General features: G+C 37.9%; 1 protein-coding gene across 11 annotated transcripts in view; it reads left to right on the plus strand.

The window, feature by feature from the left end:
- ERC1 (ELKS/RAB6-interacting/CAST family member 1) overlaps positions 1-25,074 on the plus strand; it is a 306,998-nt gene that overhangs the window by 239,287 nt on the left and 42,637 nt on the right. For all 11 annotated transcript variants that reach the window (XM_069860940.1, XM_069860869.1, XM_069860924.1 and 8 more), the window contains one exon: positions 6,034-6,178. In XM_069860940.1, coding sequence (XP_069717041.1) covers positions 6,034-6,178 — 145 coding nt within the window. The remainder of the gene's footprint in view (positions 1-6,033; positions 6,179-25,074) is intronic.

Consider the following 25,074-nt stretch of genomic DNA (forward strand, 5'->3'; position numbering starts at 1 on the left):
CAGTGTTGAGGGCTACTGAGTAGTTTGAAAGTCCCATGTCCCCATATGCAAAAATATGCTGTTGCTCACCGAAGAGGAGAAAGAGGAATGAAACAAGGCTGGTGTCTGCAGTATTCCAGGGAGATGTGTTACAGTTTTGACTACACTGCACACTAGGTTGTTTTGGTGCTACTAGGACCTGGTAACTGAATTTTTATCAGTTCTAGTTCCTTATTTTCTGGGTTCATTCAAATACTTGGTCACTCAAACTACCAAAGCAGGCACTTATCCCCACTCAAGCTTGTACAAGAAAACTCATCTGTGCTGTGTATGTCTTTTTCTAGGGCCTCTGTAAGCATGTGTATGAGGTGCTAGCACCTGACATGATAACTGAAGTCACTGCAGTTGAAGTATTCTCTGAGAAAAATAGTGTTCAGCATCTCAAATTAAATGCTGTACAATTCTTTAAGCCTTTTCTTCTCTGCTACAGAAAGATTTTGAAAATACTGCTTTGCTGGATGCCTTCTATTCCTATGGACTGTAGTATTAATAATATGCACATAGTATTATAGTAATTATATAGTTACTATAGTAATAGTGTAGTGGCACATCGTTCTGATTTTTAAGCTTTCATTCAAAAGAAAAGACTGTTTCTGTGATTAGGGGGTGTTCTTAAAACTTTGCTTTGATTCAATGCCTGTACTGCAAAACAAGATGCATTTTAAGCTTTTGCCTTCCTGCCCAGCCATCATCCCAAAATCAGACATTTCCATTCAAGGTCCGAGGAAGTGCCTTTGCACACTACTTTTTGTTGTGTATTGACAAAAGCCTCAGGATAGACTGTGAACGCAACAGGACAACCTCATCAGGAATACTTCAGAGGCTCACAAAATTTGACATTTTCAGTGACTTTTCAGCCCTGCAGTCATCACTGCCTTCCCTAAGACATTTCAGTCCTCTGGATCCATCAGTAGCTCAGAGTTGGAGTCATTCTTTATCAGTGTGTCCTTGGCATCAGCGATAAGAACTCTCAGACCCAGATGAACTACAAACAGAATGGAGACCATGGATGAATCAGAAGTACTCCAGAGGCAGCTCTACTGCCATGTATTTTGTAGCTCTCTCTTTTCAAAAAAGGCAAACACATCTTTCTTTACACTGTTTTAAGACTGCAAACGGAGCAAATAATGTGGATACTGATCTTCAGGTTGTACCCAGCATTATTTCTTAAGAATAGGACCTACTGGTCTTGGTACCACTCCAGTCTATGGTGATCATAATCCATGTTCAGTGAAAGGCTTCAGTATAAACAGAAGAAAAATAAATCCTCCTCGTTTTGCCCAATTCAGAGTCAATCCCAAACCTCTTTTCACTAGATTTTCCTACACTACTGCCATTTCAGGTTTCCCTTGGTAATATTCAGTCTGCTTTAAAATCTGCTTATCTCTTGTGAGCTGCTGTATAGCTCAGTTCAGGCTACAGAACCTTCCTGGATGGAGAGAGAAAGAGGCAATTTCTCCCTGCTGAATTGGTGTTACCACAGCTACACTATTACCATTATCTGAAATACCTGAACTAACTTAAGTGAGATATGTTTATGTGGCGAGTCAGGCATTAGCTAGCATTTTAAAAGATCAACAATCTTGAATTGTGCAGCAAATACATGCTTTGCCTGCCTGTTAGAACACTTCAGGACCTCTGATGTTATGAACTGAAGATAGAGTCTGCTGAAGAAGATAAGCCTGTTTCACTGAGAGTTACCCAAAGTGAAACTGAGCCTCCAAGACTGAGTGCAGCCCTCCTGGCAGATAGGTTTGTTCATGTGCTACCAGCACCATTCACATAGCAGCCTGTTTTTTCCTTCTTGCACCTCACCTCACCTGTCTTACAGCATGTTCTTTTGGTCTCCCTGGGGATGACAGCTCTCAAGAAAGGAAGCGAATAATTTTTGTAGTGCTTTTCATTCCCAAATATTATCTTTTGTTTGGTAATATTTGCTTTTTGTGGTCTTTTGGAGTCATTTTAGCAATTATGTATATGTAACACTCAAATTTTGGCCAATAGGGTGTTTGTTCTAGGCCATAGTAGCAAAGATTATTCAACAAAAAAAATAAGTAAGGGGCTGCTGTCCATATCTCATTTGTCTTGGTCCTGGAGCTTGCACTTAAGAAGTAGAGATGGGGCACAAAGGCTTTGAATGCTTTACTTGCTTTTTGAGGCACCTCCAATTTCCATACCAGAGTAATGGCTATATAGATACTGTTACAGAGATATTCTTGGCTCTGGTCCTGAATCATCAGCGAGGATTGTGGGTTTACTATTAAATGAGTGTTTCTTTAGAATCAGAACAGATTACCCTAAAGAAAGTGAAAATGACCAGAGCTCCAAGCCAGCCTGTCTTTCCCAGGATACCAATAGCTAGAAAAAAGCAGAGGTCATGGATCATGTTCTGTCACTTTACCCTATTGATATTTTTCATATTTCAGGCAGACATCCAAAATTGGATACTTTTCCACAAAGCAAAAGCAACAGAAACAAAGTGGCAATAATAATGCACCCATTATTAGTTGTTCCCACACCCGCAATCTTGACACTACAACTGGAAATCTGATGTGCACCTTTTCTTTTCTTCTACTCTTTGTTTCCATTAAGTCATCAAAATATTTGTATTTCTTCATAGGATAAATGTGTTTACAATATCTTTTGATTGTCCTAAAGTGCCTCATAAATGTCTGACTTTGTGGTATCTTGTCTTGAAAGACAAGGAAATAATTTAAAGTGCTATTTTTTCTAGATATGATCTAGGTGGGATCGAAGTTCTCTAAACTGGATCTGTCAGATTTTTTATGTAATGATACTCTGATGCAGGCTTACTCTCTTAGTGTGTACAAGAAAAACCTGTATAAATCCAGAGATAAATCCAACCACAGAAAGTCCATTGTGTAGGTCTGCTCTGCTGTCAGGTAGTAAACAATTTTGTCTGTTGAAACACACTTTCTCATCTTGAAATACATGGTTCTTCCACATTTTTTGATATAGGATAAATGGCTTCAGTTGGGATCCTGATAATAGCAAACTTCTGTGTGTGGTTAACTTCAGCAAAACTCTAGCAATCATTGGAGTGACAGAAGGGATGAATGGAGATTACATCTTAGCTATGGGGTTTTTATGCTCTAGTTTCTTCGGCTGTGCAGTGTTAGCAGTCTTAAGCTTTCACTGGCATAAATGTTTCTAAGATCTCGATCACTGATTGGGATCAAAAGAAAGCCAGGTCATCCGTCAGTCACTCTCTTCTCACCTAAACCTGTAATGTTTAGGAAAAGGTTGTTCTTCCATCCCAGCTATTATTCATCTGAAAGCAGTCATGGACTTTCTTGTCATTGAGTCATTTTCACCCATTCTCTTAGCAAAACTTCCTACCTCTGAAGTGAGTTCCGTATGGGTTTTTTCCACCCATAAAAAATAACAGTAGCTTTTAAAATGTCACACCCATACAACTCTCAAAGAGCAACAACCTCAGAATCTGGCAGTTTCTGTTGTGGGGATGTGGAGATGACATACCTTTCACATTACTGCAGGTAGAAGTGCTGTGCTGGCTACTGCCAAGCTGAATTAAAAGATTGTAGCCCTGAGCTGCTTCTCAAAGGCTACTGTTTTCTCAGGTCTGTTGGCAGGACTGCACATATAGTTGCTTCCTGGTCCTAGTCTATTAAAATAATGTATTGAGGGTCTTTTAAAAGTATTGTTTATACTTTTTAGAACAAGGTTAAGAAGCAAATATATGCAGTTTTTCTCACAGATTGGAGAAGGGATTACCAAGAATCCAGGACAGTAAGTTCAGGCAGTAAGACAGCTGAGCTGCAACCAATGCAAGACATCTGACTGCGTTCTGCATATTTAAGTACGCATCTCCTGTACCCTTGATTTAGTCACTGAAGTGCCTTATAAAGCTATTTCACTTTCCATCCTTGGAAACTTTACAATATTCAATACATATTTACATGCTCACCAAGGTTAGAAAATCTGTAGTTTTCAGCATTTTAACAGGTAAAAGTATCTGTACTCCAGTTGTACCAGTCCTTTCCCTTTTCAAGCCTTCAGTTTCAAAGTCCAGTATGTTAGATCATAGAATCATAGCATGGTTTGGGTTGGAAGGGACGTTAAAGATCATACAGTTCCAACCCGCAGGTTGCCCAAAGCCTCATCCAGCCTGCCTTGAAGACCTTCAAGGATGGGGCTTCCATGACTTCTCTGGGCAAGATGCAGATTTTCAAAACATATTAAATAAAAGCATTTTCCATTTGCCCTGTTCTTCTCAAATTTTCTGTCAGCTATGCTTTTACATGGAGCTCAGTGAGTACTTTTTGGAGCAAGTATTTTTGGTTTAGCCACAATTAAAAATTCCTAACTATAGTTAACTGGAGTTATTTAGAAAGAAGATGCAGGAATTAAAAAAAAATCTACTTTACTACAAATAAAGTCTGCCTAAGGAGTGGTAACAGGTGAACTAGAAAAAGTAGATTTAGAGTCACTGCTACCCTCAACAGTTTGCCAGTGTGATCCTAAGTCACCAGATTGTGATGGGTCTTTATTAAAATAGATCATGACAACAAACATAAAGATATATTGATATAACTAAAAGCAATCTTAGTAGTTTACATTAAGCTTCTATAACTTTTCTTAAAGCTTTAATAAAAGACTAATTGCTGTGCTAGTGTAATTAGAACAATTGCTATTGACATGATTAGCAGAATAGTTTTAAAATATCCGAATATTTTTTAAAAATCATTCTCTGAAATTAGCAATATGCTTTTTTTAATAAACTAGAGAAGGTAAAATTTGGATTATTTAGGAATTTTCTTTTTTTTTACTACTTGAATTGCATTTGCAACTAAATATTTAGATAAAAGTGAATAGAAAATCTGTAGCATTCAGTCTTTGTTTTTCATTATGACTCCTGCATGATGCCATTTTTCACACTGCCACAAATGATTGGGACTTCCTTCTTTGCAAAGTGATGAGAGATGGGGAAAGACACCCCTATTGGGCAATGAGTCCAAGTTTTTCTTTTGTGTCCTGTTGCACATCCTGATTTGGCCACACCAGCTCAAGGTGAGAATTAAGGTCAAAGGACAGAAATAGTTGTTTTCCTTCAAATAGAGTAGTCTTTTGCGTTCATTTGAGAACTGCTGTTTTATGATCAGTGCTCTTGTCTTTGTCTCCTCTCTTCCTAGTATCTATAAAATGTGTCTGAACTCTTAGTTGTAAGATTTTTTTGCTATTGGGGAAGAGTATGGGAAAGTTGTATTTCTGTGTGTAGTTATTATAGTGCGTGAGCCTCAAGAACTTGCTACAGAATGTTCTTGCTTACACCATTTCTGCAAGGCTACAAAGGGTTGTTATGGGGGCAGGCCTATCTTTGTCGTAATTACTCAGGACATGCATCCAACAAGCTATTGGTTACTCATAAGAAAAGTCAAAGAATAGCTCAAGCATCCTTAAAGGCATCTATTTCAACATCTGTCATGTAGCACAAAAGCGTGCATGTCATCATTTCCTTCTGGGAATACATTGTATTGTCCAATTGATTTCAATAAACTTGTCACGTGCCACCTTCTTTATAAAATAGCTGCATGAATAGGCAGTATAACCTAATATAATTTAACACAGGAGTCTTGTGATTAGTCCAATATTTGTGCACGTATTCTCAAAATCTGTTTTGGAAGTATGTAGAACATTATAAGGAACGAAACTGTTCAGCCAAAGTATTAATAAATGGTAGTTATTAAAAACTGAGAAGCTGAGTGCAGAATAATAACATATTGTATATTTTTCTTATCCTAGAAGTAATAATTTGGTATCAGCACAGTCATTTAGGGGGAGGCGAGCTGGTCTTGGCTTCCTGCTCCACCGATGAACATATAACCATGACAAACATACTTATTACTGCTCTTCAGACTTGATCAATGCTAAGGCATTTATACGTTCAACTTTTTGTAAAGGCTTCCTCTGCGTTTTGCAGCATAATAATGTATTGATATGGGTTTTTTTCAGACAAGAAGCCCTCCTTGCTGCCATTAGTGAAAAAGATGCCAATATTGCTCTGCTGGAGCTTTCATCCTCTAAGAAGAAGACTCAAGATGAAGTGGCTGCACTGAAACGAGAGAAGGACCGTCTTGTGCAACAACTTAAGCAGCAGGTGGGTAGAGAAGGGCTAGGAAAGAAACTGATTAATAATCAGGTGTGAGATTATCTTAATTTACGAAAATTTTAATGTATAATCCTGTTGTATGTTGGTATAGAAAGTATGCGAATAACAAATTTGAACTAGGTACCAATCAAGAAGCCTGTAAAACATGGTAGAGAAAGAAAAAGTCTCAATGTTGAGGGAAGTTTCTTTATGTCACTGCCTGAGTAGTAAATGTGTGATAGAGTGTATAGGAAACAGTGAATGCAAAGGACATTGGTTATTATCTTCTGCAGGCACAAATAATCCCAGATTCAGGGAAATGTACTGATATTTATTTTGCTGGTCTGTATTTGCCTTGTCAGGGAAGAAGCATACATTGGAAGAAAACTCTTATTGCTGTAGAGCTCAAATATGAATGTGTTACACCACAGAGTCTCTACTGTGATTTCTAATCTGCGACAAGAGCACCAAATGGGAATGCCAGCTACTAGAGCAGAATTTGAGGGGTCTTATGCTTGTGAGGAGATTGGTCCTTTACTATTTCTGGCCTCTCCCATTTCTAAGTTCTTTTTGTATTGGCATAACAATCAGAAAAAGTGTGTTTCTGTTCAAGCGTTTAATACTGGGTTTCAGTGGTGAATGCAATGTGAAAAATACATTGCAATTAAAACTCAGAGGAAGCAAAAGGCATCCCTGGCAATAAGAGATAGAGGATCTGAAAAATTTGTGTAGATTTTTCACTTCACCACTTCTGGTGGGTTTTTCTGAGTTATTCCCTTGCCATATTCCCTGTAATAGCACATGTGCTGCTGCCAGTCCAGTATCAATTTCCTCAGTGCCACCAATTCCTTTTTCACAAAGTTTTATGTGCAACATTTCATCTGTCAACAAGATGATTTCTGTTGCTGTCAAAGATAGTAAGATAAAACCAGGTCTGCTTTCTGATCAAGGATTTCTCTGCTTCTTCATTTGGAAACAGAAGTAGGTTACTGGACTTATATTTTTAACACAACAATTATTTAAGGTTTAATTTAAGAACAGTAATTTTGATTGTTATACCAGCTTCAAAATGGTCAAGTATAGTTTACAGACTTGTATTATTTATTTCTAAACAACGTTGTAATTACTTCCACTTGTCAACCACATGACCTCCTACTAGAACAGGATTCAAAAGTGGTCACAGTGATGTAAAGTGTTTATTTTCTTCATGTAATTGTCTGTAGGTATAGCAACCTTAATATATGTTGCCTCTCATTCCAAGAGAATTTGGAACCTTATTGTCAATTCTTGTCCTAAGTTTAAATTCTAGCACTCCCATGCCCCTTGCCCTTCCCAGTTACCTTCTGATTGTCTTTTGTGTGTAGATGGAAAAACCTTTAGTGTTTTCTGGTGGGGTTTTTTTTCCTACTGAAAAAATTGTGTGTATTTAATTTATGTTTTAAGGTTGTGATTATCTATAATGACTTAGGTTTCAGGTAGGTGATTTTTTTCCAACATTGTTACAGTTTTATCATTAGTTTTCAGGGCTTCTAAGTCTTATATTATTATATGCCTTTCTTAAAAAGACATGACTCTTAAGGATGCCCATTCTAAGTGCTTTTATGTATTGGTATGGGATACTTAATTGCCCGAATAAATTAAAACTGGACAGGAAATTAAGTAGTTGTTCATACTATGAAGTGAGACCAATTCTGAGCTGATGTTGGAGCAATAGTCCCTTTTCAAAAAATTCATTGGAATATCCAAGCGCCTTTGAAGTTTCTGGTTCTAAAACTCCCATCAGCTAAAAAGTCGCATCATTATTTAAGATTGTTATTTTTAAAAAAATAAAGAAAGAAGTAATCTCCTCAACACATTTGTACCATGAGTAGTATAAATACAAGCTATGTGTAAGTACTATAAGTATAAATATAGAATTGGAGATAATGGCGCTGCAAGGTATTCTCCAGTGCATCCCCAGTCCTCATGGCAGAGTACATGTTTATAGTTAAAAAAAATCAACTATATTTGTAGTGTACCTGAGAAATAGTTACTTAACCTAACAATGATTTATTTAACATGTCCGCCCTAAAATCCATTCTACGTCTTAAAAGATCTTTTATCCCTTTTTGTGTACAGCTTTCAACACATTGAAAGAAAAGCTCCTCAAAGCTCCTCCTGCTTATCATGGGACAGTAATACTCACCTGTCTAAGTTGCAGGGGTTCTGACATTGCATTTATTTTCTTAAGTATCAGTAGTTTTGGTATGTACTTTTTTTTGCATCAATTCAAGTCATACCAACTTTGACAGCTCCAGAAAGAGGAGATGGGTCAGAAGAGAAGGCTATGAGATTTTACAGGATCCTCATTACTGATACAGTCAAAGAAAATCTCGTTTTTCCACAGGCTTTGCAAATAATCTGCATACTTGGCCCTCGTGGTCCTGGTCGGTTATACAGATCACCAGCCTCATATTTTGCAGCAAAACAGCTGTGCTGCTTCATCAATTTAAGCTTTGTCTACATGGACCTTTTTCTACATCTTAAGACTAAATGTCCACCTCTGTTTGCCAGCTCCACAGGACTATAATTGTATGGTATTTCAGGAACATCCTAAAATTTAGCTGTACTTCCTAAATTTACAGGAGAAATTGTGAATGGAAATATCTTTCAGACTTGCAGATATATTGAACACAGATGTTCAAGAAGAGCAAGTGATGCTAGTTAATCAGTATCTTCTGGAAGACTTCAAAAAGCAGTTCTGGAGCCTAAAAGTTTACTCAACCCTTCAGATTCAGAGCTGGGATCCTAACCTCAGTAATTACTTCATTCTGCCTTTACCATTGTTTCAGAGCTGTTGAGCTGCCTAATAAATGTTCAGTATTTCAGTCCATCCCATTTCTAGCAAACGCTTAAGACTTTGTCATGGGAAAGCAGCATTTTCAGTTAGCTGGCAGGCACAGTTGACTAAAAGATTCCTGTTTCCACATGCATGGCATGCAAATAGAAATGCTGAGCAATATCAGAAGGAGCTGTTTTGTGTGAAGAGTTATGCATGCTGTGGTAGGTACCATAGGCCTGAGTGCTGAATCTCACTGTGAACTGGAAGGAGCCTCTGACAGAGATAATGTTTTAGGAAAGCAGTTTTCTGACTGCGCTGCAATAGTGAGTGTGAATGGATCAAAGTGTGTATGATAGGATTCAGATCATGCCTTTTCATTCTCGTGCTGGTTATCATTGAGTTGCTACAATGGCTCCCATCATTAGCAGATTGACTTACTGGTAATTGACCTTTATTAGACTGTAGAAGGATATAACTCTCTCCTGAAATAAAAACTCATCCTACTAATGAGCCTCAATTTACTTACTTAGAAAAAAAATTCCAACTTCTTAAGCCTTGCAATTTCATGTGATCTTTATTTATTTAAAAATGCCAGTGAGGACATGTAGATTCATCACGGAAACATCGTACAGATTCTGGAGGAGTCTGTGGTTATTCCTTGCTTTAACTCTCCTTTCTCACTTCCCAACACTGTCACGTTCCTGGTTGCTCATATGGGAATGGTATTACTGTGAAAGAGAAGGAGTCCTGCCAAAGACATTTTGGTTCTTTAATTTCTTTAAGTATGTGTGTTAAAATTTGGATGAAGAGAGGCATTTGGGAAAGAGGATATGGCATCAATGTTGTTTTAATTTAGAGTTTCTAGGCTCTGAATTGCAGGAATGCACCTCAATATAGAGACCATTTCCTAATGAGGCATTCGGCATTGACCAGGCTTTCCAGTAAATGGAGCTGCCTGTTTCATATTGGTTGTCAGTTTGTGTGAGGGATTTCCTCTATCATCGGAAAGGCAGGCCGATTGGAGGGCGAGGGTCACCAGCTAATATGGTCCCAATTTACTTCCTCCAGAGTGCTTTGTCTTTGTGAGTAGTTCTTGGAGAAGCAGTGGTTGGGAGGCTGCTTCACCAGAGAGGGTTGGGACTGATGCAAGAAAACAGAGCTGAAGATTGTCTAACAAAGTCCAGATGTAGCGTGGTGAGCGCCAGCCAGCGTGCTCAAATTATACGCCATACAGAAGCCCTCGTGACGTGTGTCATGCTGGAATTGACGGAGACCCAAGGAGCTTTGGCCTGGGTTGTGGCAGCACAGCCACCACTCATCTGTTAGAGGGAGCCTGTTTGCTATTTATTTCTTTATTTGTCAAGCGAAGATTTAACGATCAAGATGTGTTGTAGCAGGACAAAGCGTTACTCCGCAGTTTAAAGTTGAACAGGAAGGCATATCTAAATGGGCTGAGGTTTTGCTGTCTGTGGGATTTGGTTCCTAAACACTTGGGGTTTTCTACTGGGAGCAAAGATTGTCATTGTCTGTGTTTGTCCAATGTCTAGCACAGTGGGGGCCCAACTTGACCATCTCTAGGCACGACTATTCTATACATGTTAAGTAATAGTGGTGAAATTCTTAGAAGGCTCAAATCTATCAGTGGCTGTTTTCTGTGAGTTCAGAGTATTATTCAATTGAATTGTTTGTAAATCACTGTATTCACTTGTAGTATCGTGTTTCATAATTATTCCCAGTTCTTTTATAGTATGCTGTGGCAGAGGCTACCAGGAAGTAGCTTCATTCAGTGTTATTGATGATGGGATCTCAAAAGTTTCCTTTTAAGTGGTGTGACTCCAGGTTAGGTTAATACTGAGTATGTTTTTATTTTGCTGCCCTTTCCTAAATGACAGTAATTTTCAGATTCGTTTCTCAGTCTTTTAAGAGCATGTTGAGGTTCAATCCATGCTAGCAGAACCACACAGGTAAGCTTTCCCCATGTATTTCATTAACACAGGTTTTCTTCTGTCACACAGGTTGTTAATGAAAAATAATGAATAGTACTGGGCTCAGGACAGAACTCTGTGTAACCCACTTGATTTATTCAGTTATACCTGTAATCCGTTCTTAAAGACTATTAGTGAAGGAGATTTTCTGTCTTGGGAATTCTTTTCTATGGCTCATCTGTCTTTATCATTATAGTGCCACTGTGCATATGTAATCTCCCTTACTGCAATTTAAGCTCATTACTTTTTCTGTCTGTTATGGGCATAGAATAAAAAAAAAAAGACTATTTTTTTGTGCTTTTTAGGAGCCCTTTTCATTTACATAGAGGTATCTTTAAACCGGATAGACTCAATTCTTCTATTTTTCATGTGTCTTGTTTTCTAGATATATGATCATTCTCATTGTTCTTTATTAGGTTTTATTTGTCTTCTTCTTTCTCCGAGTGTGGTATCTGAAATTGGACAAAGCTCAAAATGAGGACTTTCCTTAGCTGAACTTGCTCATGAACGTGTCATGCAAGACTGTGTCAGAAACCTTAATGGAGTCTTCCAAAACTTCACCAGTTCTCACTCCCAAAAATAACCATTGATATCTTCCATTCTAGTAGATAAACTTTCCTGTTATAATATAGTCAGAGCTATACTATCTCATTTTTTCTTTTCCTTTTCTCACCTAAAGTGATATTCCTGTAGTATTGAAATAGATTTTGTTAGTAACCCGAGTACAGGTTTTAGTGAAGACTGACATAGAAAGGGCATGATTTTTTGATGGTTTTCACTTTTGACTGAGTAGATCACCTTTGTCTTCAGCTACCTCTTCATTCTAATGTATGCCCGTAATATTTACTTTTTGTGGGCTGTGACACTTCACCTACCTCTTCATTGTAATGTACACCAGTAATATCTACTTTTCCCCCTTTACTACTTCAATTTCATCTAGTGGCTCACCTTTCCTGTTTTTCCCATATACAGTCTTGCTGTTCACTTATAGTCAACAAAGTGAAAAGAGCTTCTTTCTATTTTAGTGAAGGGAGAGAAGAAACCTCATGCTATTGAAAGTATGAGTTATATAGTCAGCCTTCTTGACAGAGTATCTTTAATACGTGTCATTCACTTATGCTTCTGTCTCTTCATCATGATCATTCCTTCCTCTGTAGGATGGTGCGAACTAAGAAGCTGTTGTTGACTGTTCCCATAAATTGAAAGGAATTTAGTGATGACTCATAATATCATTAGTTAGCATTTATGCAATTATGTATATATACATACATACAAACATCAAGGCAAGCAAGTCCCAAAGCTGTTTTCTCTGTGCTGCTTTGTGCTTCTTCCCTGCAAAGATTTTGGCTGACTCCTTATGAGGCCAAGGTATTGCAAAGATTTGTTTCTCAAGTAAATGTGGTTCATGGGATCATGAGGAAAAGGAAGGAGTTTTAGGTTCCAGAATAGCTTCTCCCCCAAAAATGCTATTTTTCCACGGCTACTTGTTTCCCTGGAAACCCAGGACACTGACACCTGACACTCCTCTGCTGTGAACTTTCCCAAAGCAAAGTTCCACTGTTTGGAGTCATTTCTCTTTGCAACAGGAGAATGTAAAACAGGTCAAAGGAGACTGGCAGGCAGGTGTCTCTTACTGCCATGGAGCTGTATCAGCGTGACCACACTTCTGACAGTTTTTATTGCTACTGTGCCTGATGAAATAATACAGATTCTCTGGGTCATGCAGTTAGTCTTTGCTTTGCCTTAGCTGCCGTGATTTGAAAGCACGTCTGATCAGAGTGATTACCCTATTAGCAACTGAATTTCTTCTTCAGGTGACATGGATACAATCACTGCAGGTAACTGCTGACTGTAGTGCTCTTTCTGTGACAGAACTACTGTTGTTCTCTGAAAGCATCTGAGAGGTCCCAGTGGCGCCCACTGAAGTTTAATGGGTGGGTGTACCTCTCAAACTGCTGTTAGAAGAGGACTTAGGAAGTCTAGGAAGATGTATTTAAGTTGGCTGAATTTGGCGGTGTTGGCTTCTTTGCAACTGAGAAAACAAAGTGAAAATTAATGTTTCAAACAAGTGATGAGATTCAGGGCACTTGGATGCATCTTTGCTTATTGATCTCTTCACCACAGTACCCACACAATTGTACTAGCAAGAGAGGACATAGATACAGAAGTGAGAAAAGAAGACCCACGTGATAAGGAAGTTGAGAATGGACAGACAAGTTTGAAGGGGACTTGCACGTGAAAGGTTGCTGCATGTGTTGGGCAGAACAGAAGGTACTCTTTGAATTCTGGTATTCTGAATGCCTGATTAACCTATTTGAGGCAGCAACGGACAGATTAATGTAATTTGCCAGGAAATTTTCAGTGAACGGTGAAGCATTTTGTGAACTATTGTCACTTGTAATGGACTTGTTACCCAAATAGGGTAGTCACAGCCTCGTTTACACACTACATGATATGTAGAGTCAGTGGAAAGTCATCCTTTTCCAGGTTCTTGTACCACTGCAATCTGTAGGGTCAAATGCAGCTTTACAAAATTTGGATCTTCTGGCTTTAATATAAGTTGCCAAAATGTGTAGGTTTTATAGTATATGCTTAGCTCAACTGACAGCGTAGCTGGCGTACACGTTAGCAGGGAGAAGTGGGGAAAATCACTCTTATACTTCCTATTCAGGAAACTATTGGACTAGAAACAGAAGAAACTTCTGGCTGAAGTGAATGTATATCCACTAATTGGCTCTCATCAGACATTGCCAGCTGTCAAATATAAGCATCGTGGCTTTTGTCGAAGGCCCGTAATCCACCCAGATTATCAATCACAGCCTTGCTTGTTTTTCCAGGCTTTGCTTCTCAGTAATTGTTTCTGTCAAGGGGGGATCTCTGCCAGGAGCCGGCCCCAGCGTCCTGACAGCCAAGCAGGCACAGAAAGTGAGGCTTTGTCATGCCCTTGAATGCTGCTTCCTGAAACCCAGCACAAGAAGCCTGGCAGATTAAAAGAAACCACCTTCTCCCTGTCATGTACTCCAGATTTTTTTTCCATTATTTTTATTCATCAGTTACTACAGTAACAGCACTCGGTGCATCATCAGTAGTCTTTTCTGGGGCAACATTCATCTTCCTATGGTATTATACTCTAGTTCCCCTCTCCCTCCTCCTTTTACCTTTACCCTCTGCCTCTTGTATTGTTAACTAATAGTGTATGTTAAAGTGAGTTTCTTGCTGTTGCTGGCCTCATGGTGCCGGAGAAGGGAGTTGCCTGTAACCCTTCAATAAACAGCCATGTCTGCTTTCTCTTTGTAGCTTTGCTTGTGTCTCAGCTGGTAGTTTCTAAGGCATTGCAATGGCAGCTTTATAGGTTTTTCTTGAAGGGGAAGATTCTTTGCTTCACTGAGAGAATGAGCTTTAAGGTTTATAAACTACTTCGGAACTTGCTTGACAGTACTAATTGCTGCCCTTCCTTACTAGATATTGCTAATATTTAAAAAAGACTCCATGGACTAATATTTCCCAAGTTCTATTTCGGTTTTCAAAAACCTGTTTCAGTCTGTTAGAAATATTCTTCTATTTATTGATTATGTTAAGTTTTCCATATTATAGTTTTACGGTATTTTAATTCACTCAAATTTTGCACAAATAAATGTTAAGTGGAGAATTGCCAACATTTACGGTGTCTCATTCAAGGATTATGAGCTCCTATCCTAAGTTATTTAAGCAACATTATCCCTGAGTAGAAAATCAGGATAGCTGAATGAGTTTAGGTTAGCAATTGAGACCCCCTGTATTCCATTTCTCTAAGTGACAACCAACCTTCTGGTTGATATCAGTTAAAATTGCTAAGAGAACCTGGGTTGTTAGTGGTCTTAAAGATGTTAAGAACTGTGGGTGACCTGACTGTGCTAGGATATCTAATAATAGACCTAAAAATTAATAATTTCTTAGCTGTTAATAGTATTTCTGGCCATTAGTACAATGTAAATATAATCACTGTCATTTCACATTGCAGTTGTTCTCTATGGTGCTTTTCTGTAGTTAGGCACTGTTTTCAGTCAGGTGAAGAGAATATATTAGAGCAGGTATCTTTAATATACATCCAACAGAGCATTTACATATTTATTTCTGTGAGACTTCTGTGCTTCGAATTTTATGTTGTGAACAGTTATTTTCTCTCAGTTTCTGAGCTGATGAGTTCATGGAATAGATGCAAAAGCTCAGAAAGAGCGGTTTAGAAGCGCTCAAGATTGCCAATAGTTGTTCATTCAAGGAATAAAATTACAAGTGCATCATCTTTTGCTTAACTTCTATGGTTTGTGGGGTGCTTGGGAAGGATCCATACACAACTGCTCCTTGCTTGTTGTCCAGTGGCAGGATGTGCCTCAGGGGTAAAATATTTAAGACTTTCCGACAATCACTTCTGTGGCTAGGTTGGCTTGGCATCACTCTCTTGGTATTTGAATTAATGACGTTTGAAGGCTGACCGGAAAATATACAGTGAGTTGATGATTACGTTTAAATCTTGTAATTTAGACACGTTGTTTAGGGAATTCTGAAGTTTTGGTGGCAGAGAGGATTCCACTTAAACTTGTAAATAACCTTGATGGGATAAACCCGTGAATATATTTTTTGAGAAGAAATGGGAATTTCACGCTAGAATTTCAGATACAGGAAGATTTTGAATTATTTGTTTGAACTCAGTAAAAATACTTAGGTTTTCCGAGATGAATGTATAACCATCTTTACTGATATTTCATTGTTTAGATGCAACTTTTTCTATGCTAAATTATTCCTGTTCATTCGGGCTGTTTTACCTAGCACTGGCAATCACCTAGAAGACAAACGTTCCTTTCCACCATCGCCATACAAAATGTGCTAACTTGGTACATTATGCTTACCTGTTCCTGAAATTACTGGCATTATTCCCTAGGGAACACATATTACACTGAGCAGTTTCACACTAAAGATATAAATCAAGACTTTATTTGTGGCTGCTTCTCTTCGGATTAAAAGCCTAAGAAATCTTGACTGTAAAAACTGTCTTATATAAAAAGCAATTCACGTATTGATAGTCAGTAGAAAGGTAGTGGCAGAAAGCTGAAAAGCATTTTACCAGCTTTAGTATTGGTTTTAATTTGTAAGATCCGTAACTAGTGAGGTGATAGATGATGCAAGGTGCGTTCCAAAAACATGTGAGTGGAAGGCGAAGTCAGAGATACGACGTGACTGATTGGTTTCATAAACTAAATATGTAGAATGTTTCAAGTAGATTACAGAATAACAGTTGTATGACTTAATATGTCAGTAATGTGTTCTTTACTTGACGGAGGAATGGTGGAAAGAACTGTGCACCTAGAAATATGTAACGAAAATTAATGATCTGTAAGATAGAATATATTGCATGTTTGGGATTGTACTGTGTTATCATGGGAGTGACATAATCAGTGCTTTTTTTGCTTGAGTAGGGAGAAATGCATAGTCTGCAAGAAAGAATTTTAATCCCCTGCATCTTAAAAAATATAATAAAAAATTAAATCATAACTGTACAGAATTATCTTCAGCTTTGGTAAATAGTGAGCTGTCAGGTATTTTTGAGCTTATGCACTGAAATACCTTTCAGTCTACAGATTTTTTCATCATCCACTGTATGAAGCTCCTTAGAATTCTGAAAATAATTTCTCTTTTTGAATCAATCTGATTGAGCCTAGTCCACTGCACCGTATCTCAGGCTAATGAGTAGGTAATGCAGGGGAAGCGGAAGTTTCATATTACAGTTGGATATCTAAGATATATGCCATCAGTTAGGACTAATTTCTCAATCCTAACCCTTCGCTAATTTATGTACCAAGTTCTGGAAATTGATAGCATAGTATATCAGGTTCATCTAAAGGAATCATAGAATAATGAAATTAGGCATTAGTTACTTACGATAACAAATGGGTGGGTGCTGATGCCTGCAGATTCCCCTCAGTTCTGTTAAGTTCATGGTGTGTTCTAAAGAATCCAAGTCTTAAAAAAATACTGTTCATGTTTTATTGCTGGATGCGTTATGCATTTTACTCCTTAATAATTACATTCTGTTCTCTGTAACACTTTTCTAAGACAAAAAAATATTCACGACCTAAGAAAAGGTGTGTAGTTTTTCCCTAGAGATCATGGGTTTGCCACTTGACATTTGAGAATGTGTATAGGGAGAGGATGGCAATTTCTCTGCTGGCTACTAACTTGGGCAGCTGTAGCAGCTGCCAACCCTGAAAGGTAAAGGTGAGAAGGTTGCTTCTGGTCCCTCCCTTGAATGGGGATCTGTAAACGATGCTGTCAAATGCAGGGTGGTGATTTTGACAGATCATCTTTAGGGCAATTGTTGTCTGCTGTCTCGGAACAGCAGAGTAATATTGAACACAAAATAAAGGAATGGTTTGTGTCTCTACTTCCTTGCCTTCAATATGGTACCAAAGGTTAGAGTCTTTTCATAACCAAAAAATGCTTTTAGAGTTTAGTCCAAGACTGTGCATAAAGAAAAAACAAGTCTCAGACTTAGTTATCAAAAGATTGCTGTCTGATTTTTTTTGGCATAATCAATCATCTGTCGTATGGATATAAGATCAATGAGGTGGACAAGCACCCTCGGTTTTAAATATGAGTAAATTTACCTTTACAATAACATGTTACACAATTTTAGGTTGTCAATATTGTAAGTTAGTATCACTCTCTCACTTTGCATCAAGCTTTAATCTCCAAATATGTATTAAATTCTGATCACAGTACTGGTGCCTGGGGGAAGTAATCACCTTTTGTCTCAAATATAGCCCTGTTGCATTTTATTAGGGGTTTTGTTCTGTTTGTTTGAGCACAACTTTAGTCACAGAACTTAGTCTTTTGTTCTCTTTCTTTCTGTTTACCACCAATTCCTGTCTTTCCTAGTGTGAGTACAAATATTTCCTGTAGTTGAGTAAACAACAAGTAAATGGATCTCTCAGACAAGCTCTCAAAGTTAACTAGGACTAAGTTGTTCTTAGGATCTGAACACCCTAGTTATCTCTTGTTCTTTACAGTAGAATTTTTATTTGGCGAGGAAACTTAACTTTTTTAAAATATTCACTTTTATCTTTTGAATAGTTTAAGAAATTACTCTTCCCACTTGTTTTGCTTAGCTCAAAAAGTAACTGTAATTTTCGATACCAAGCCAATGTGCCCTCCATCTCCAAAACACTAGCACGTATAACCTTGGCGTTGCCTCCTTTGTTACAGCTAGCAACCGAAATTTCTGCCAACTGCTAACATTAATGGTGTTGAAAAAATAATAAAAGGAATATAGTGTTCCTTAAGAACATACACACATATAAGTTGTTTAAAACTTGGAAGATTGCAAGGGTTTATTTGCTCTATGGAAGTAATAAGTACTTTACCTTCTTATTTTGGGGTTTTTTTTTTAAAGGGAAATACGTTTATTTATATGCACAGATCTTCATTTTGTGTGCCTTTCAAGTCTCTTCCATACCTCATAGAGAGACAAGCAAAATATCAGTACGTTCTTCTGGACTGGAAAAAAGGGAATTGCAGATTTGGTGGCAAGGATCCACAGACTGGGAAATTCTGATTAAGACAAGTTCCTTATGGTCCATTTCTGTCCTTTTCATTGCTATCAGATGATGAGAAATTTCTTAATGTCTCTTCCTCCTCTTTCACTGTCTTTCACGGTTACTACAACTAGGTAGTCATTCTCCATTGTCAGCCAGCAATCTTTTCTATGATACAAAAAGGTTTAAAAAGGATTAAGACTTCCTTGTTATCTCCTAGGTCTTCTTGTTGCAAAGAAAGCAGCTGAGGTTGCCCTTGTCCTTCTGTTTATTAATTTGTATTTATTTCTCGGCTTTGTCACAGCTCTTTAACATGAGACATCTCCTACCTAAGTTTAATGACTTTGCAGTAAAAAGATTGTTAAAACACGGGAGGTATAAGACTGGCTGTTCCTTCATCTTATTCCACAAACTGTTTTTCTTCTGGCAGTTCTACAGTGGGCACAGAATTTTCTAGGATTTTTTTCCAGGCTTTACAGCGTGCTTTATGGTGCCTGTTGGGTGGGCCTCTACTCATATGCGAAGGCATAATAGAATGGAAACCACAGAAAGACAATAGATGAGGAACAAAGCAGGCAATGACAGGAATGCTGTCTGAAATGCAGACACCTTCAAGAAATTTATTTAACCAAACTGGTACATCTCTACATATTGCATGCCAAGAAAGGAAACCAATTTATTTCCTTGGTAAGGATAATACTGGAACAAATAACAGTACAAAACCTAAATGCTTCTTCAGTCTTTCAAGCTAATACTGTTATTTAAGCTTTGATGCAGACTAAATAGGAATATCAACTTCTGTAGGAAGAACAGGAACGAAAAAGAGGTATTGGTTTGTTGTGATTCCCCTTGCTTATGTACTGCATGCAAGAGCAGGGAAGATGGACAGGACTCATCTGTCTGGCTCTGTATTACACATGTGCTGCTGTGTGCTTGGGCAGGAATCCTGCCTCTGTGACCAAACACAGGGACAGTGTAGATGGACAGGAATCCTGTGTCTGTGGACCACACGCACAGATGGTGTGGACAGACAGGAATGTAATGTCTGTGTGTTTCTATGGATCTTATGAGGCAGCGCTGTTATACATGGATGTCAACCCTAATAATTGGCCATACAAAGAAAATTCTTAGCTTTAATTTAGTTTGGGGTAGCAAAGCTCTGTTGGTTGTCAAAGGAAATGCCCTTTCAACTCTTCCCTCCAGCAGTTACCGTGGAGAATTTTCCCTAGATTCAAAGATGAAAGCGAGGTAGAAAAAGAATAATATTGGTTTTCTTTTTCTTTTATACGCAACAGCTTTTTAAATTAATTTCAGAACAAGCATAAATAGTCTTGAGGTTTTGGTGTGTTTTTTTAAAGAGTTGCTATCAACACTGTTTATATCATGTAGACACAGACACATTCGTGTATACACCCAGAGCTGGGTTCTGGGCAGTTACAAACCATCTGTGTTGAGATGATACTGAGCAGCTCACATCGCTTTAGCATCCAGAAATCTGTATCTGTACATAACTACTTCTTTTTGCCAAGAACAGCATGTATAGAGGGGGGATTGCTACTAACAGCTCTTTGAAGCTGCAGGCAAATGCAATTGAACTGGTGAGTCATGTAATAATAAAAATATATAAGCCTTAAAGGGGTAAAAAGTCTGATATATACTTTCCAAAAATAAAAATAGCTGCATAAAGGGTTTATTTTGCTGTATTTGTTGTAAAGACACAGTCACAATAGACAAAGATTTGAAAACTTCCAAATTATATCAACTAGGAAAGACGTATGTAGATATATGTGAGCAGATGGCCTACAAAATTATGTTGTCGAAGCAGGGGACCATGCCTGGGTTGTAAGATTTTACAGTAGGATGCATCTTGTGTATAAATTCATACATGAGATTTTGCTAGTCAGTTCGCATAGGTATTGCTTGACTGAGAAAGTTTCTGATTTGAGACTAGGAGAAAGACTAAGAGACAAAAGCAGAGTGACTAAAGCAGTTGTGTTACACAGGCAGCTTTGCTGAGCATAAGCAAGCAGATTTACTTTGGTAAAGAGTAAGGAGAATCAATGAAGAAAAGACAGTATGGTAGAAGAGAGTAAGGTAAGCAGGGTGTAGAGTGAAGCTGCACTGAAAAGGGAAGGAGAATTGTCAAATAAATAGTTGTAACAAAACAGAAGGAGACCTGTAAGCTCTGTCAAACAAAGCTTTTTCTGTTTTTGATAGAAATACTTGCCTGATCTTTGGGATACCATGCACATAATTCAGAAGGCTTGCCTTTGGGTATTTATACATTTTATAAGACTAACCTTATTGCTCGTGCTTAATGTTGATGCTTAATTGCACAAGTTTAAAGTAATCACGGGATCCTTATAATGTTGGAATGAATTTCCAGCCTCAACATATCTGGGATATCTTTTACATTTTGCTTTGGAAAAAGTTATCACCAAGCTATCAAAGTTGTTAGGAGTGTTCATGCTCCAAAATGCACCTCAGCTTGTTTTCTCAATGCTTTTTTGTCGTTTTTCTCTCAATTGATGAAATATAAGATAGAATTTTTACTTTGGACACAGAAACACACCATGAGAGGGGAAAAATGAGCAAGAGAAGTATTATACTTGGGAGTTTTCAATAGTTTGAGAAGTGAGGACCATGACGAAGACTGGTAGTTCTTTTTATATTATTATACAAGTAGCATTTGTCTTCTTAATTCAAGTGAGTTGTCGTTTGTGGTGTATATCAAAGTAGGTTAAAGAGACTGAATAAACTGTATATATTAAACATTCACCAGGCAGATGAACTAAACATGAGACGTTTGCTGCTGTTCAGTTCAGAATTTATAGTGATTAGGCCTCCCAGAATCTTAAAGAAAGGCATGGAGCGCAGTATTGGAAAACTCCACTTCTGTGTAACATTTATTGCAAGGACATATTGAGAGACTACATCCAAATTCTTACATCTTGGACAAAACATGCTAGTTTGGACCAGCTTTTATCCTGAAGTCCTCCTAAGAAGAGTTTAAATGACAGCTCTATCCATCTCCTTAGCTGAGCTGTAGTTCCCACCAAATAACTTTTCAATTTATTGACCGTTTTCAACCAAATTTGACAGAGGGAAAGAAGTTGCAAAGATCGTATAACTTATAGGAACTTAATTAACATCCACAGCTGGGTAGAGGAGAAAAAAGCCTGAAGTAATGCTCCCACACAGGGAAAGACAAGAAGAATTGAGCCATGATATATTTTGTTTGGCTGTAGCACACGCATATGGCTGGCCATTCGGAACATACATACTTTCACACCGGTCCCAGCTGACTCTTGCCTGGAGACACCATGGGGGAGGCGGTCTGGAGGAAGAGATTATTACAGGGTTGAAGGCCATGCTTAGAAGATGTAGGAGACAAATCCAAAGCATGCAGATTTCATTAGCCAGCATGAAATGGGTAGTGAAGTGTGCTCCTGTGCTCTTCATGGGTAGCCATGCTGTCTGCAAAAGACATCAGTTCTTAACTGATGAAAGGAGTAATGAAGACAGCATAATAGATCGAGAATGGATGTAGCATCATGATTTGGCAAAAAACTGTTGCTGTTAAGTTAATTTAAATAAATTAATCTTTTCTACTTCCAGGGCACGTGTCAGTAAAGGATACTGATCTTATATTCTCTGGCAGAAAATTCTGCAGTAAGGCCCTCTCTGCCATGGTGTGAAACCGCGATCAGACTTGCCTTAACAAACTGCACCATAGAGCAGGCTCATAACAGAAGAAAACCCTACCTACTTACATCAACCCTAGAGTCCAGACGCTTTATGTGCTCACTACTGGAATATGAATATAACCAGTTTCCTTATTTCATCTTAAGAATTAAAACAGCAATTCATTTTGCTTTCTGTTGCTGCCTTCAGATCAATTTCAATAAATACTTTCTATGGTTTTGTGTAGTGTGAGGGATTCAGGATTCCTTGAGGATGTTGTCACAGGATACCATTTGTCCTTTTGATCCTGCCTGAAATTTTTTGATGCATAGGCCACCCAGACAGTATAAATTAGGTTTGCAATATGGTGGTAAATGTTCTTAGACTCCAGACTCTGCTCAGACATCTTTGAGATACAGAAAAACACACCTTAATGGTATTTCTGCCTAAGACCCTTACATGGAATGGAAAGGTGCCAAAGAACTAATGTACTTGGTTTGTTCCTGAGTAGTTAACCATAAGAGAAGGAAAGATTTTTATTTTGTTTTAGTTTCTTTGTAAGTCTGGGACTGGGAATATTCCACCTCTTGTGATACAAATTATTGAGAAAGGCAGTTCTTTTACCACTGTTCGCTTGGTACTAAACACAGCTTGAGGTACCTCTAAAGAAAGTACAAGAAAGCTAAAGGAACACATACTATAATGTTCTTGTGGTATAACACAGTAAGGAATACCAAACACGAGATCTGATTTGGATTGGCTTTTGTGTCACTGCTTTTCTTTACAGAGGGATCATAGCAATAGATTTCAATATACTGTGTCATCAAGCAAATGCATAATTAATTATTTATTCATCTCCCAACGAACTAATAACTTTCCAAGAGACACATTCCTGTACAGGGAAAATTTAAGTTCAAAGTTTGTTTTTTAAATCTGTCCTCATACATCTACACGTGCCAAGCCTCACAGAAAACTCCATATCTAGATGATCAGCCTCCTTTAGTTCAGTTCAAAGGTTTTTGAATATGAATTCTCCAGAATGAAGTTTCTCTGTAATTATCATACGTGGGGAGGTAAATAGAAAAATAAAACCATTAACCAGGCTGATAAAGTCTTTCTTTTTATAATGTAGCATAGTTGTAACATTGCCAACAGTCCGTGCAGAAGCCTCTGTCTCAGGTAGAATCTGTGTTAAATCCTTCAGGCTTTGACGAACCCCAGCAGCTGCACGCTGTGCATGGTCTTCATTGGGCTCACAAAAACAAAGGCTCCAGGATGTAGTAATAAGAACGGTTTTAATTTGTGCAGCTGAATATTATTTTTGTTTGCTGCTAAAGGGAATCTCAATTGCTAGTCGTTAACATTGCAAAAAGGAAAGCCAAACCTAAGTGATGATGTGCCTTTTAAACCTTACAAACAAAAAAAGACACCTCAGTTTGTACCATCTCTTTAGAAATTTGAAAAAATGTCTTCTGGATCATTACATTTCATTAATGGGAAGGGGCATAGAGTAAAATAATTGAAATGATCTTTCAGTGACACTGAAGGGGTCAAGGTAGGTGTATATTCAAGGCAGATATACTTATGGTAGTTACACATTCTAATCTTTGTTTCCAACAGCCAAATTACAGCAGGGAGCTAACTGAATATTTACAGAGAGTGTCTCTCAATGCATGTTTTCAGCAAATAGAAAAGCACTACCTGAAAATCTTTGCAACAGCATGATTTTCAGACTTACTGAATTTGACACACAATTTAGGAAAAAAAAATTGCCTGAGTTTCTCCTTTATATTTCTGTATTATTAGTAGCAAAAAGGTTTCTAAACTGTTACATTTGCATGTGTGTGCTTCCAGTGAGATATTCAACTCAATTGAAGTGGGATGACTCCTCTAACTCTGCCACGCTGTCTCCACCACATATCCATTTGTCACAAGTACAGTCATTATATTAATGTTTACTTAATGTGGGGCTTTTTAAACTCCACATTAAAGGATTAATAAAGCCTGTTTAGACTGGTGAGTAAAGCCAGAAATTACCCTACTCAAATATTTTACAGAAAATGACAAAGTAGTCACAGATGTCATGGTTTCTGCTGTGTTGCATGGTGAAGAAACAGATTTGATGTGAACTCTTCTGATAAGTTACTGCAATGGGAGCATGAAGTAGACTAGATTAATACAGAGAATGCACAGCTTATGAGCTAGTATCTGCTGTTTTTTAGGGGTCTTGTCTAGAGATACAGAAATGTGTGATTCCTGTGAATAAATTTGGTTTCAAAAACTTGCTAGGGTAATGGTTACCAGAACTCCAGCTATCCTGCAGAAATGCTTAAGAAAAGTATGTATACTCTTTATGACATACAATTTAGTGCAAACTTTCAAATAAAAACATTCTCTAAAATATACTATAAAAACTGTATGTAGTTAAATCTGTGAGTTTCAAATTTATATGTGGAATTCTACTATAAAAAGTTTGTCAAACCTGGGCAGCACTCCTCTAGGATTTACCAGCAATATTCCAGATTATGTCTCTGAGTCTCCGCTACACTTTGTGGATTGGCATCAGTTCTGTTTTCTCTCATGTAATAATTTAACTGTGATGAAACCTATTCATTTGGTCTTCAGGGTGGAGGTGCACAAACAAGCTAACAGTGTAGCCTGCAGTGAACATAAAATAACTTACTCTTAGGAACGAACAGGTGAGAGTGCGCTTTGAAGCAGTACATCCACGAAGGAGGAAATTAGGAATTCTTAGGAAATTAGGGATTCTTAAACAAAAATCACCATGGCTGCAGTTTTGGCAGCTTAAGTATTATACATGTGCTGTTTGAAATGAAAGTTTTCAGG

This window comes from Phaenicophaeus curvirostris, chromosome 1 (genome assembly GCF_032191515.1).
Source record: "Phaenicophaeus curvirostris isolate KB17595 chromosome 1, BPBGC_Pcur_1.0, whole genome shotgun sequence".
Lineage (NCBI taxonomy): Eukaryota > Metazoa > Chordata > Aves > Cuculiformes > Cuculidae > Phaenicophaeus > Phaenicophaeus curvirostris.